We start from the raw sequence: 14,646 nt of genomic DNA on the forward strand, positions 1-14,646 counted from the left end.
AAGCTTAAAATTTATTTGGCATCTTTTCTATTGTAGTTGGTATTTGAGTTTCTTAAGTTTCATCGAGTAGTTGAGTTTTTTATTACAAATATCTTCCGTTATTATTGAATATCGAAGGTAATAGGATTATATCTAATACCTTATCCGTAATCTCATAAAATATAAATTACTAAAAATCGAGTTGAAGCCGGAAACCTTGCAGCAAAAATCTAAATTGATGGAAGCTAGAACAAGTCAACATAAAATCAATAAAATAAGTATTTGTAATGAAAATATTAAATATTTTCAAATGATAATACGCACTCAGAGGAATAATATTGTAATTAAATATACTGTAAACGTTTTTAATTTAAGCACTTTTTTGCTGGAACGAAATTTAATCATTTTGAAAGTTAAAAACTTTAATTAACTCATCGTAAATAAAAGTATTGCATAATACACAATTAATATTTAAAAATTATAAATAAAAATAGGAACTCATTTAACAATGTGCATAATTTTCTTGGACTATTTTTCAAAATCTAGTCTTCTTAAATACGTTCTTCTCATAGCACTATTCAAATAACAGAGGTTCTTTTTTTTCTTTCAATTTCAACGAAATTTATTTGATTTTCAACCATAATATAGAAGTTAATTAATATTATATAAAATATAAAAATTAATAATATTATGTTGTATATATTTCATTTTATAACCGTCGTTAAACATCTGACCCAAATTTGGGTTTACAACCACTAATGTTCAACTTCGCATCCTTGTAATTTTAAACCTAATCCAGAAGGCAAGAGAACTCCTGGATCAAGTATTGGGAAAAATTTGCCTTCGTGGAGGACTTTTTTGATGGAACCAACCAGCATGTACGTTGCATGGAGAGGAAGACCACGAGAACCTCCCACGGTTAACCTGACGGCAAGGGGACTCTAACCCAGTCTACCACTAAGGATATTTCACGTCAGCACTGTGATCGGTGCAAGCTGGAAGCCGAATTCGTATCGACCAGAAATAAAGGTATAATATAAAAGTTAATTAATATTATGTGAAACATACAAGCTTACTATGCCTAATGTTTAAAAAAAAATGGCGCCAAATGATTTCAGTCGGCATAATTTCGATTGGTTATCTGACTAACTTGACTAAAAACAACCTATTTTACAGCAAAAGTGCTTTCAGTTATCGTTACAACGCCAGTACTGCAAAAAAATGCATCAAATGTCGCTATAAAAGTTGAAGCAATTTTTTACTGTGTATTTTACTCTGAAATTTTAAAAAGTAAAATGTTTGCGAAGATAAAGTGAGGGGGGATTTGTTGAAGAGTGTTAGTTTTTATAGCTCTCTTTTTGAGTTTTTTTTTTAAAAAAAAATTCGCTTACGCTATCAAATTGCATGGTATTGTATGGGGAAAATTGATATAATAACGGCTTTTATAAGTACTTGTAATAACTTTCATAAGTAGTTTAATGAGTATAATGTGTAATGGATTACTTTTTGACATACTAGAATAATTTGAGTGAGAAAAACGCTTTTGTTTAATTGTCTTGAAATTTTTAAAAACACTGGTTATGATCTTAAATTTTATGATACTTTCACGCTTGAAAAAAATAGTTTTCAGAAGTAAACTTTTTGCAAAAATAAAGTGAAATAAAAGTACAGTGAGATAACAAAAATAATAACAACCTCATAGTCCATATTTTCTGATACAGCAAATAGCCTTACATCAGCACTATATAATTTTCAGAGCATTGCCTAGGGCATCATTCATATCACATATTATATACACATACAAGCTCATCGCCATTCGCAATATGCTTTACTCCTTTGTCAGTGTTGCAATCATATTTCTATTGAATATTCTTTTACCGTCTATTGTTAGCAACAAATTACCCCAAAAATTCCAACAACTCATGATTTATAAAAGTTGAATTTGGTAAGCCACAGCTATCAGTAATCTTCTGAATTCGGAGCTATATAATGAATTGTATTTCATATGGAGGAGTTAAGCCCCTCTAGAGATTTCTGAGAAAAACTTTTTTCTTTAAAAAAAAAAAAAGGTGTTTTAAACGTTAAGGTTAAAACACCTTGATTGACGGAGAAAGTTGATAGACAGGAAAAATAACGAAATATACCAATATTTAGTTGTTGCATTGTCTCTGCAAAAAGATTGACCCTTTTAAACGCTTGTTTATAGAAATTGCAAGTAGCTCGACCATTTTTGCAAGTAGCTCGACCTCGAACTCGAACAAATCTTAACAAACAAATTTTCAGATTAATTTCAAAATTTTTTAAAAGAAAAAGGATTTAAAATTGCACTTCTTACTAAGCAAAAACAATTTTTTAACTTCATTTCATATTCTTCATCTAGTTATAAAAAATATTCTTAAAGATATTTTTTGGGATTTTGAATTTTATTTTTGTAAACGCGCCATTTTTGCCAAAGTCAGTTCATCGATCGAAAACAATTTTTTTTAATTTAGTAGCTATTCTCATGTTTAATCACAAAAGTATAGCGTGAAAATTTCAGTGAATTTAATAGCCTAATTTAAAAATTTCAGATACTGCTAGCCCTTTTTTGATGTCTTAACATTATCATATCTTACTGTAATTATGAATTTTAGTTTAATAAATAACAGACATATTGGCAGTTACTTAACATCAAGTAGAATAAAAGAATATTTTAGGCATTTTATAACACAAAGAGCTTCCTTGGTTTTTCTTTCCCTTGGGTTTATGTAGTGAAACAACACTCTGGTGTAAGTTTTTTTTCGACTGCCCACCCAATTGACACTCGTCAGATTTATTGGCCACTCTTTCATAGGCACCATATTAGGTGGCCTAACATTGCCCTCACACTAAGGTCAGACAGTACATAGAATGAAAGAACATGCATGCCTTGTCCGAGATTCGAACCCAGGATCTTTCTGCTGTGAGGTCAGCTCCCTGATCACTAAAATAGTTGCCGCAAATTTTTGGTGTTCAAAAACATGATGGTGTAGATGTAACTTTAGGTGTTCATATTTTTTGCGATGCAAAACAGGGCATTGCTACCTTTATATCCTTCTTCTAGAAACTCTACAGATTCTATGCGGGGAAAAAATAATGAAATTGCAAAAATTATGTCCATGTATTATTACTTCCAGAATACGCATCCAATATACGCATATTACTTCCTTAAACATAACTCAATACACTAAATTTTCATTCGAGCACGTTGAACTCAAATTTTTATTAGCTTTTCTTTTTTTCTAGGAAGTATCATTAGATGATAACCCAAACTAATTACATTCGATATGCATCAAAAACAAAACAGATTTTGTTCGAAAAGTGAAACAGTTTTCTGTTTTCGTGAGATTCCGACATTTAGAGTAGACGATGATCTTCCAGAAATTAGTCTTCATTAGAAAGAGAAATTTCGCGTGGGTGGCAACCCACAAGCTGTCTCGTAATAAGCCAATGAAAATAAACGCATCACGATTTGAACAAAATACTGAACTCTTACAGGTTCAGCTATTAGACCGAAGATGATCTCTCACGTTGTATCGTGTCTGCTGATAGTAATTTAAATTTGTTGATCCAAATCGGTGAGGTGTTTCATCTGCTTTCAATTATTTCAACGTGATAAAATGTTAATGAAAGCTAATTGAAAATAAAATATTTAACAATAGCTTTAACAGCAACTTTGACCTCAGGGCAATACCATAGCAACACCACGAACAAAAATTGATGAAAAAATAGTAGTACTTTGTTTGAAGTTCATAAAATAAGTAACAACTTGCTGCCCTTGACGACTTGGTCAGCTTTTAAAATTATCTTGTACAACAAATAAACTTTAATGGTAATCAAGCTGTATACACGGCACAGCTTTATTTAAATATTCTGATTCGTCACCCTCCGGCCGGGATAGCCTGGTTTAGAACATTGGGCTTCATGAGAACAGGAGTTCGAATTCCATCGGGCAAAGAAAATCCGTGTTTTAAATGGTGACAGGTGCACGTTAAATCTGAGGGATCACAAAGTCCTTCACGTTTTCATAACAAATCCATAACTCGGAAATAAAAATTACGAGGTCAGGCACGCGTAAATAAAATCTATACTATGATCTTGTTACAGTTCCACTCTAATGGTTGAGTATTCAAAGATTTGAGCCGTGGTGGCTCAGGGGATAGAGCATTCGCCTTTCAAAGAAGTGGGTTCGAGCTCTAACGAATTCCGAACCTGACTCGTACCAAACACAGCGCTGAAAGAAAATATCCACAGCAGTAGGCGGGTCTTATGTTAGAGTCCCCTTTCCGTCAAGCTAATCGTGGAATGTTTTCGTAGTTTTCCTGTCCGTGTAACGCATATGCCTCCACGAGGGCAAATTTCTCCCAATACTTGATCCAAGAGTTCCCTTGTCTTCGGGATTATGTTCGAAATTACAAGGCTACGGAGTTGAACACTGGTAGTTGTAAACCGGCAGTTAAACGACGGTTATAAAATATTTCTGTGGTTACTGAATTGGAGATTGATATCTGTTTCTGGTTCAGGTCAAAATTGCGGTATGTGGATAAATGAATGGATGTATGAATGGATCCACACTCTGTAAAACAAACTGTGACGTGTGGGTGGCTGAAATCGTATTCTTAGCTATAGATGGCGCCACTAAAAAACAAGAAACGCACCCTCTTCCTTAAATTCGCTTGATCTCCCAAAGCAGGCTTGCTGGTATTGACAAGTGGTATTAAAATCAGCAACAACAACAACCTTCTCAAATCCTAACACTTTAATTAGAGTTATACTATATACTAAACAAATTTTTTCATGATCTAGCTGTTACTCAACTTGAAGTACTTTTAAATTTAAACTATTTCCAATAGATGCTCGCTATATTCTAAAGTTCTTGTACTGAATGCACTGAATTTTAGTAATAATTTAAAGTCTGTATGTCAGTAATTAAATCACTCAAACCACCCTGAGTATGAGTTCAGAGCATTTTAGAATAGTAGGCAGCAGAAATATTAAAATTATTTCCATCTCCGTCGAGAGATAAAATAAAATAAAAATTCGTCCCATAACTTGATCACGTGCTGTACTACTTCCTCGCGAACTTCTCGCGATGTAACTTGAGAATCGTATTGTAATTGCTCTTGCTTGAAAAATGAAGTAAATGAAAAATGAAATGACGTGAATGAAATGAATGAAAAAAGCAGAAATTTAATTATTCTATCACCAATATTTGGTATAACAATGTGCAGCACCCTTTCTGAACATTTGACGCACATATTTTAACATGAAACTAGTTTTAAGAGATTCCCTCCGTTCAAAAGATTTAAAACAATTCACAAAGTGTCCGCTCTATTGCTTATTTAATATGAACTGTGGAAACATCATGTGTTGGTTTAAAAAAATCTCATTTAAAGACATTCTTGAAGCGTTTTTGGACAAATGTGGGCACTTTCTGAACATTTGACGCCCATATTTTAACATGAAACTAGTTTTAAGAGATTCCCTCCGTTCAAAAGATTTAAAACAATTCACAAAGTGTCCGCTCTATTGCTTATTTAATATGAACTGTGGAAACATCATGTGTTGGTTTAAAAAAAATCTCATTTAAAGACATTCTTGAAGCGTTTTTGGACAAATGTGGGCACTTTCTGAATATTTGACGCACATATTTTAACATGAAACTAGTTTTAAGAGATTCCCTCCGTTCAAAAGATTTAAAACAATTCACAAAGTGTCCGCTCTATTGCTTCTTTAATATGAACTGTGGAAACATCATGTGTTGGTTTAAAAAAATCTCATTTAAAGACATTCTTGAAGCGTTTTTGGACAAATGTGGGCACTTTCTGAACATTTGACGCACATATTTTAACATGAAACTAGTTTTAAGAGATTCCCTCCGTTCAAAAGATTTAAAACAATTCACAAAGTGTCCGCTCTATTGCTTCTTTAATATGAACTGTGGAAACATCATGTGTTGGTTTAAAAAAATCTCATTTAAAGACATTCTTGAAGGTCTTTTGGACAAATGTGGGCACTTTCTGAAAATTTGACGCACATATTTTAACATGAAACTAGTTTTAAGAGATTCCCTCCGTTCAAAAGATTTAAAACAATTCACAAAGTGTCCGCTCTATTGCTTATTTAATATGAACTGTGGAAACATCATGTGTTGGTTTAAAAAAAATCTCATTTAAAGACATTCTTGAAGCGTTTTTGGACAAATGTGGGCACTTTCTGAATATTTGACGCACATATTTTAACATGAAACTAGTTTTAAGAGATTCCCTCCGTTCAAAAGATTTAAAACAATTCACAAAGTGTCCGCTCTATTGCTTATTTAATATGAACTGTGGAAACATCATGTGTTGGTTTAAAAAAAATCTCATTTAAAGACATTCTTGAAGCGTTTTTGGACAAATGTGGGCACTTTCTGAATATTTGACGCACATATTTTAACATGAAACTAGTTTTAAGAGATTCCCTCCGTTCAAAAGATTTAAAACAATTCACAAAGTGTCCGCTCTATTGCTTCTTTAATATGAACTGTGGAAACATCATGTGTTGGTTTAAAAAAATCTCATTTAAAGACATTCTTGAAGCGTTTTTGGACAAATGTGGGCACTTTCTGAACATTTGACGCACATATTTTAACATGAAACTAGTTTTAAGAGATTCCCTCCGTTCAAAAGATTTAAAACAATTCACAAAGTGTCCGCTCTATTGCTTCTTTAATATGAACTGTGGAAACATCATGTGTTGGTTTAAAAAAATCTCATTTAAAGACATTCTTGAAGGTCTTTTGGACAAATGTGGGCACTTTCTGAAAATTTGACGCACATATTTTAACATGAAACTAGTTTTAAGAGATTCCCTCCGTTCAAAAGATTTAAAACAATTCACAAAGTGTCCGCTCTATTGCTTCTTTAATATGAACTCTGGAAATATCATATTTTGGTTTTAAAAAATCTCATTTAAAGACATTCTTGAAGCGTTTCTGGACAAATGTGGGCACTTTCTGAAAATTTGACGCTCATTATACATTTAACTATGTATATGTTACAAACAAGGATCAAATGTTAAAAATAAAGACTACCATACAACAGGGACTAATGCATATCTCAATAGGTGTATTAACATCCAAACATTAACAATCAATGGTATTTAGAACACCTGATCAAACTTCAAGATTTTATCAGCATTTGTCTGACCCCAAGAGAGTAAAATTTCATTAAGGTCAATTTCAATTTGATTTTAGAGTTTCGATACTTTTCTAATTTTCAAAATGTACCAAAGAATTCGTATTGTAACCGGGTGCAGGCACAAAATTACCCTGCTTTAGTATATCAGAAAGTATTTAAAAAATCAATCGTTTATGAGACAACAACAGCCGACAACAAAATGAGGTAATAATGAAAAAAGGAATGTGTTTCGAAAATAAATGTAACTATGCTAAGCGGATCACGCATGTCATATTCGATTCCTTACGGTTGGAAAATTAAGCACTGTCAATCACAGAGTGGGCCGAACTTTTTTAGGAGAAAAAGTGAAAAGTTGAAATTATTTGCCTTACTTAGACATGTAATATTAACACGCAAATAAAATACATTGAAATAACAAAGTGCGTGCACAAAATGGGAAAATTCACACATTTCAAGTAAGAGCAATTTGCGTTGCCCTATAGACATTACAATATGCATGTTTTTAAGTGTTTTCTTTCTGCGATTCGATTTCTTTCTGCTTGGAAAATGAATTACTTAAGACCATAATTTTGCTTTTGTTGTTAAAATTAGTTCGTTTTTTTTTTCTTTTAGTAAGTGCGCTCTTCTGGTCCCCGAAACTGATGACGCAATTCCTTTCAAATAGCTTCAGTCCCTCTTTTGGCCTTAATCTTCTTTGATAAGTCAGATTTTCTACCTTAATATCTTTCGTAGTTAATTTTAATTATGTTAGACTACGCTTTCTGCACCTTATCGCTCGCCAATCATCAAAGCTGCTTGCCCAGTTCTTTTTAGATCGCTTTGCTCGCTCTTTTTACCTTTCCATCCCGTTATGGAACCTTCTACCGATAAAACGGCAGACAATTATTCATTAGTTAGAAAACCCAATTTAATTGTGCCAAAATAAATTAGTTTATTTAAACAAACTAAGATGTCGCCATCGCTCAGAGCTGCTGGCTGTAAAGTAATGTAGTGATAAAAAAAATCAAGCACCCTAAAAATAACTTTTGATCTAATGATCGGATTTTATCGGATTCCATTTTGTGATTCGTACGGTTTGACTTACTAGAATTCAATCTTAATGGTTCAAGGGAGTGATCTCAAATATGCCAATTAATTAGTGCATACGATATTTTCAGTTAAAGAATCAGAATCAGAAACGTATTTTCTTTGAATAAACATACCTTATTTTCGACAGTTTCGGATTTCTGACCCCCAAAATATAGAGAGTAGCTGAAAATATGAGCCCTATAGCTTGGTCATGAGGGAAAGTTTGGACCACCTATTATTGTTAGATTAATTTATTCTTTTTATTTAATTTAATTTACTTGTTATTATTTTTTTTACGTATTTCTCCAATCTCGAGAACTTTTTGCGCCCTGTACATGCGTTAAAAAATTCAGAATTGAAAAATAATTCCTTGGGACTGATTAACTATGTTATAAGACTGAAATAATAATTTGACATCACACACAGACGTCAAACTATTATTTGAGAATATTACATAGCATAAACTAGAGAAAAATAAAAGCGAAGAACTCTTGATATTTGTTTATGCAAAAATTAACATCGAGAGTCTCCTAATAAAAATAATCCAGCACTTTTTTTTAATTGAAAAGAGGATATTTTATTTTATTTTATAACCGTCGTTGAACAGGCGACCCAATTCTGAGTAAATACGATTGCCAATGTTCTACTTCGTATCCTTGTAATTTTGATCCCAATCCAGAAGGTAAGGGAACTCCTGGATCAGTACCCCCAGAGGTATTGATTTGTTACGGGAACTTGGAGGATTTTGTGACCCAGACAGATTTAGCGTGCACCAGTCACCGTTTAATTATTTGGCCGGACGGATACGAACTTCCGTTCTAACAAACACGAGTCCAACTGCCTACCAGCCAGACAAAAGAGTATTTGACTTTATCCAATAGACGGAAAGAAATACAAATTTTAGAAGAAAAAAAAAATTTGGATTATCATCGAAATATTAAAATTAAACGCCCAAACTAATTCGAAATATCAAAAACGGTTGAATATTTATTGATCTTTAGCCACAAGAGATTGTCGCTGCAAGAGATCGCCAGTTTTTCCTTCACATCGAAAAATCATCAATATGAACTATCTGATACTCCAAAACTAATTCGAATTCTAATAAAAAATTAGAAGCGTTACACATTTTTGAACCTTTGAGTACGTTGCTGACAAAATTATAATCACCCTTCTAAACTGAATTATGAAGCCTAAAATAAACTAATGACCGTTTCAATAGCATTTTTCCCAGAAATTTCCCAAATTTCATATCGCTTTTTCAAATAGTTTTCAAACTATCACTTTAATTAGCACGCTTGGCGAAAAGTTTCTGAAACAGCGGTGGAGATGGTTATGTTTAATAACCTCCTAGACATGAGGAGAATTTTTTTTTCCCTTCATTTTAATCATATGAACAAAAAAAAAGAAAAAAAGCAAGGTTTGCAAGTTTTAATAATGAAAATGAAATTTTTATTAGTATTAAAAAAAATTGTATATAATCTATAATCAAAAATATTTTTCCTGATCAAGCTTTATTTTCAATGATCAAATTACGGTCAAGCTCCTTTCTTTAAGTATTTCGTTCGTAAGCTTCTTTTTCAGGACAAAACTTGAAGTGTGCCTGAAAGAAAATGGACACAGGTCGAAAATAAGTGTTTAAGAAAATAGACACAGCTTTAAAGCCAAAATTCGTGCATAGAAGAATGTATATCTTTGGTTATAGATGGAACTTTTCATTCATCTCTTCGAATTCAGAACACTAAACGATAAAGTGGTTTTAAAAAAATTAGAATCAATCAACATCAATTTAATACCGCTATTTTTAGGACCAGTGACAACCTTGCTAAATAATTGTTGACTTTTAATATCGCTATAAAAAAAGACTAATTAAAAAAATGTACTAAGTGATTTAGACAAATGGACGACATCACAATATGAAATTATTTGTTGTTCTTCAAATTAGAAATAATTTTCATAAGAGAAGGCTTAAAATTAAAACGAATAGTATGTTCATTTTCTTAAACAAACATTTTGAGCGGGCATTAAATAAGTTCAATTTTTGAGCAGTTACTATTTTCTTAAACATGCAATTTAAGAGCATGTATTTTTTTTTTCTTTTTTTACAATACACATTTTGAGTTGTCTTGCACGCTAGTTTAGTCAAAGGAGTAGTTGAAAGTAAAGATCTCTTGATGCCAATTTCAATTTTTTGCCAGCATTTGTCATATTTTGAGTCTTATTTTTCAAGCAAATTTTTTTAAGCACACAGGCATAAAACTCTTTATCGAAAGATATATCTCTGGAAACAAATTATTTTTAGTAATTTCTTGTTATTTTTTATTACTTTATCAAATAATGGTCGAAATCATTTTGAATTATAGATTATTCAAATTTTGAAATTAATGTATTATTAAAAAATTTATGACTTAAGCACTTTCTAAAATACAATTTTTTTTAAATATATATATTTATGTAAACTAAAAAAAGTATTGTTAAAGTTTTATTACTCAAGACTATTTGACCAATCCTGTTAAAATATTTTCGTTATCATTTAAAATTACATCTTTATAAGCTATATAAAAATTCGAACATGGAAATTCTTAATTCATCATCAATATTTGATGTGGAGGTAAAGCATCTCATAAGGACGAAACTCATAGCGTAATATCACCTGCTGCCTATTTATGCGCAATTGAAACTGTATTTTTATTTGTCTCAATCATCTAATTTTTAAGTTTACATTTTTTAATAATTATTGTCTAAAATTGCATTCAAATAAGTCCAGAAATTGCTATTTATATTTTTAATTATTCAACTACCAATCTAATCGTTGAAACATTAAATTAAGTTTATATAGGGGCCTATTTGAATGTAATGTTTTACAATAACTACTTGAAACATAGCAAAACGATTTAGATAAAAAAATATATATAAGCAGCTCATAATGGGAAAGTGATCTTGGTCCGGTTATATGCCATATCCTGCCATGAGCTTCTTTACAATTCTGAATTCACCCCACTAACTATTAATGAAAAGTTCAGAATTATCCTGCATATCTTACAACCCAAAAAAAATTTCGCTATTTTTTTTTTTAATAAAATATTAAAAATACTGAATAATTAATAGAAATTAATTACTAGTGAAAATTTGAATCATTAATGTTAATTCTTTAAACCATTAAGATGTCATTTACTTCGCGTAAATGCGATCAATAAAACAAAAGATAACCAGCATTATGCTTTTTTTTATTGTTTGGTTTACTGTACCTGTTGAAATTATAGGGCATGTATGGCATAACCGGTACAGTACACATGAACTTCAAACGTTGAAAGCTACGGCTTTTGCAAACCAGCTACAGCAAAATCGTAGACAAGTGTTCAGTTAAAATTATTCCAAAATTGTCTATTTCTAGAGGGCCAATTTTACTAAATGCGGTTCACGCACTTTTGATCGCCGCTAAGGAAATTGAAGAAAAAGAATATGATTGGTTTTCGTTCTTCCTCGACAGCGATTGCAAGTGCGTGAGCAATATTTTGGGGGAGTACCTTTAACGACTTGAATGCAATGAAATTTCGTTGGAAAATATATTTCACTAATCAAATTTTCATTGACATACGTAACATTTTCGCAAGTGTAGTAAAAAAATCCGTAAAAGATCATTGTCACTGGCGGCGATTTTCTGCATGTGAAAAAATTGCTTTCAGAGAGAACGGTCTGTGATGATTTATCCAAAAAGTATCTATGCTCTCTCGGCTTCCTCGTTTCATAATATACAAAGAACTGAACTGAAGTTACAAATCAAACCTCTCAAAACAATATATTGATAGGAATATTGATAGTATTCAGCAAGTTTAACGTCTAAAAGTTTTCAAAAAATGGAAGATGATAAAAAGTTCCCTCCCCTACAGAACGATCTTATCCTACGAGCAGCGTGGGGTCAAAAAACAGAACGGGTACCTGTCTGGATTATGCGGCAGGCTGGTAGATATCTACCTGAATTTCAAGAAGTTCGTAAGAAACACCCTTTTTTCGAAATATGCCAGACTCCTTCTTTAGCTTGTGAAATTACTCTACAGCCTATAAAACGTTTTCCACTCGATGCTGCCATTATATTTTCTGACATACTTGTAATTCCACAAGCATTAGGGATGAATGTTGAGATGGTACCAGGAATCGGGCCCGTCATTTCAGACCCCTTGCATGACCCCCTAGATTTACATGCCCTATGCTTTCCCTGTGAGGTCGAAAAAGAACTTGGCTACGTTTTCGAAGCCATAACACTTACCCGCAAAGAATTGAATGGTAAAGTTCCCTTAATAGGTTTCTCCGGTGCTCCTTGGACACTTTTCTGCTATATGGTCGAAGGCCAAGGTTCGAAAACTATGTCCAAAGCTAAAGGATGGCTATACAAGTGGCCCAAAGGTAGCCATTCAATTCTTGAAATGCTCACAGATGTCATTGTTAATTACTTAATAGGCCAAGTGAAAGCTGGAGCTCAACTTTTGCAAGTGTTTGAATCAAGTGCAGAGCATCTTGGTCCAGAGCAGTTTAAAACTTTTGCATTGCCTTACATAAAAGATATAAAGAAGAGAGTGACAGAAGGTATCATTCAACAAGGCCTTAATAAAGTTCCTATGACATTGTTTGCTAAAGGCACTTGTAGTGTTTTACCTTTTTTAAATGATACTGGGTATGAAGTGATCAGTTTAGATTGGACTATTTCTCCAGATGTTGCTAGAAGCAAAATTTCTGAAAATATCACTCTTCAGGGTAACTTAGATCCATGTGCCTTGAAGGCGGAACCTTCTTCTATTGAAGATATGGTTTCTAAAATGATTAAAGGCTTTGGCACTCAGCGTTATATTGCAAATTTGGGCCATGGTATCTATCCTGAAATGGATCCTGATAATGTTGCTGTTTTTATTGACAGTGTGCATAATATTTCAGCTGCAATTAATAGTTCAAAAGAATGATGGGTAGTTATAATAAATTTTATGGATCAAATGTTAAACATAAATGAGCTTTTAATGTTGGAATCCGTTGAATTTGTAATTCTTTATTTCATATTTTGTATTAATTATAAATTTATATATTGTTGGCTACTGTCTAGTGTGTAATTCAGTATAATTTGTTACGTAATGTTTTTTTTAATAAAATTTATTTTAAATATACAAATTCTCACAATTGATGTTGATTGAAAATATGACCTTAGCTTTATTTCTAATGTTATACAGAAGTAATATTTTCATTGAAATGTTTCTTTCATTTGTTAAGATTCAAGATAACCAAAGCAACAGAACCAACGTATTTTTGTACTCGTTGATTGTCGGGACCGTGAATCCAAATTTGTTAACACATAGAAACAATACCAGATTCTAATTACATTCATACAATGTGTTAATATATCAAATTTGGCAATATTATGATCATTAATGATAACAATGCTTATATATCGTGTAAGAAAATATCTCAATTGTCATGGAGATAACTATATTTTTTTTAATACAATAACATTGTGTGGCGTTTTTAAAAAGAGCTTATTTAGTTTTTTAAAAGTCGTTAAAGGTGCTTTTTTCATGAGGTGTTTTTTTAAAAAAAGCTTCATTTTCCTTTTCGAAAATCGGGCTGTTTTTCTTTACCATGTCAATTTTCGCTTCGTATTACGTAAAAGCGTGGTTTTCACATTGTTCTATTTAGCGTTTTCACAATTCATGTAACCACTATCCATTTCGACTTGCTGTCTGTCACAACATATGATAGTGCCAATCATGTTACATTTTTGATGAAATACTTGGGAGTTTCGGTGAGATTCTTGCACTCTCGTGTGCAACTCTACTTTGAAAAGAAGGTGCATTTATTGGGATCAAAGAGCAAAAGGGTGGGCCAACCTTCAAAAAATGCTTAGGGAGAACACTGTATAAATATATATTAAATGATTCATAGTTACGCTAACAAAATATAATTTTATATGTACTAAAATTTTTCTTTCTTTAAATTTTCTTTTAAATCTATATTTGTGGTTTTCATGAAATGAAGAAATTATCTTGGGCAGTCTTACTGCAACTATAAAATCAGCCAATGATATAAATATTCTTCTAGATATTATTTTAAAAGTTATACAATATTGAAAATCATACTGAAGTGCGTATGGTATAGAATTACTATGTTTGCATAACTTTACATATTATATGATACCATTGCATAAAAAATTTAGTTAGAATGTCATTAGATGTTTTTCTAATTTTATTTTTGAGAAAAAATCAGCATAGGTGGCAGCTATGCTATCACACATATTGCAATAAAATCAAGGTGAATAGAAATACTATTATAACAAATTACTGTGGTTGATATCAAATGTGACAAAAATCAAATTTATTTTAATAACAATATATTTTTGCATATTTCTTACCAATTTCACGTA

General features: G+C 31.9%; 1 protein-coding gene across 1 annotated transcript; it reads left to right on the forward strand.

The window, feature by feature from the left end:
• Window positions 1-11,834: 11,834 nt before the first annotated feature.
• Window positions 11,835-13,400, forward strand: Urod (uroporphyrinogen decarboxylase). The gene has a single exon (XM_016074450.5). The coding sequence runs from the start codon at window positions 12,101-12,103 to the stop codon at window positions 13,196-13,198; it is 1,098 nt and encodes a 365-aa protein (XP_015929936.1). The 5' UTR covers window positions 11,835-12,100; the 3' UTR covers window positions 13,199-13,400.
• The last annotated feature ends 1,246 nt before the right edge of the window (window positions 13,401-14,646 follow it).

Source organism: Parasteatoda tepidariorum, chromosome 8 (assembly GCF_982258835.1).
Source record: "Parasteatoda tepidariorum strain Cologne lab strain chromosome 8, Ptep-v5.0, whole genome shotgun sequence".
Taxonomy (NCBI): Eukaryota; Metazoa; Arthropoda; class Arachnida; order Araneae; family Theridiidae; genus Parasteatoda; species Parasteatoda tepidariorum.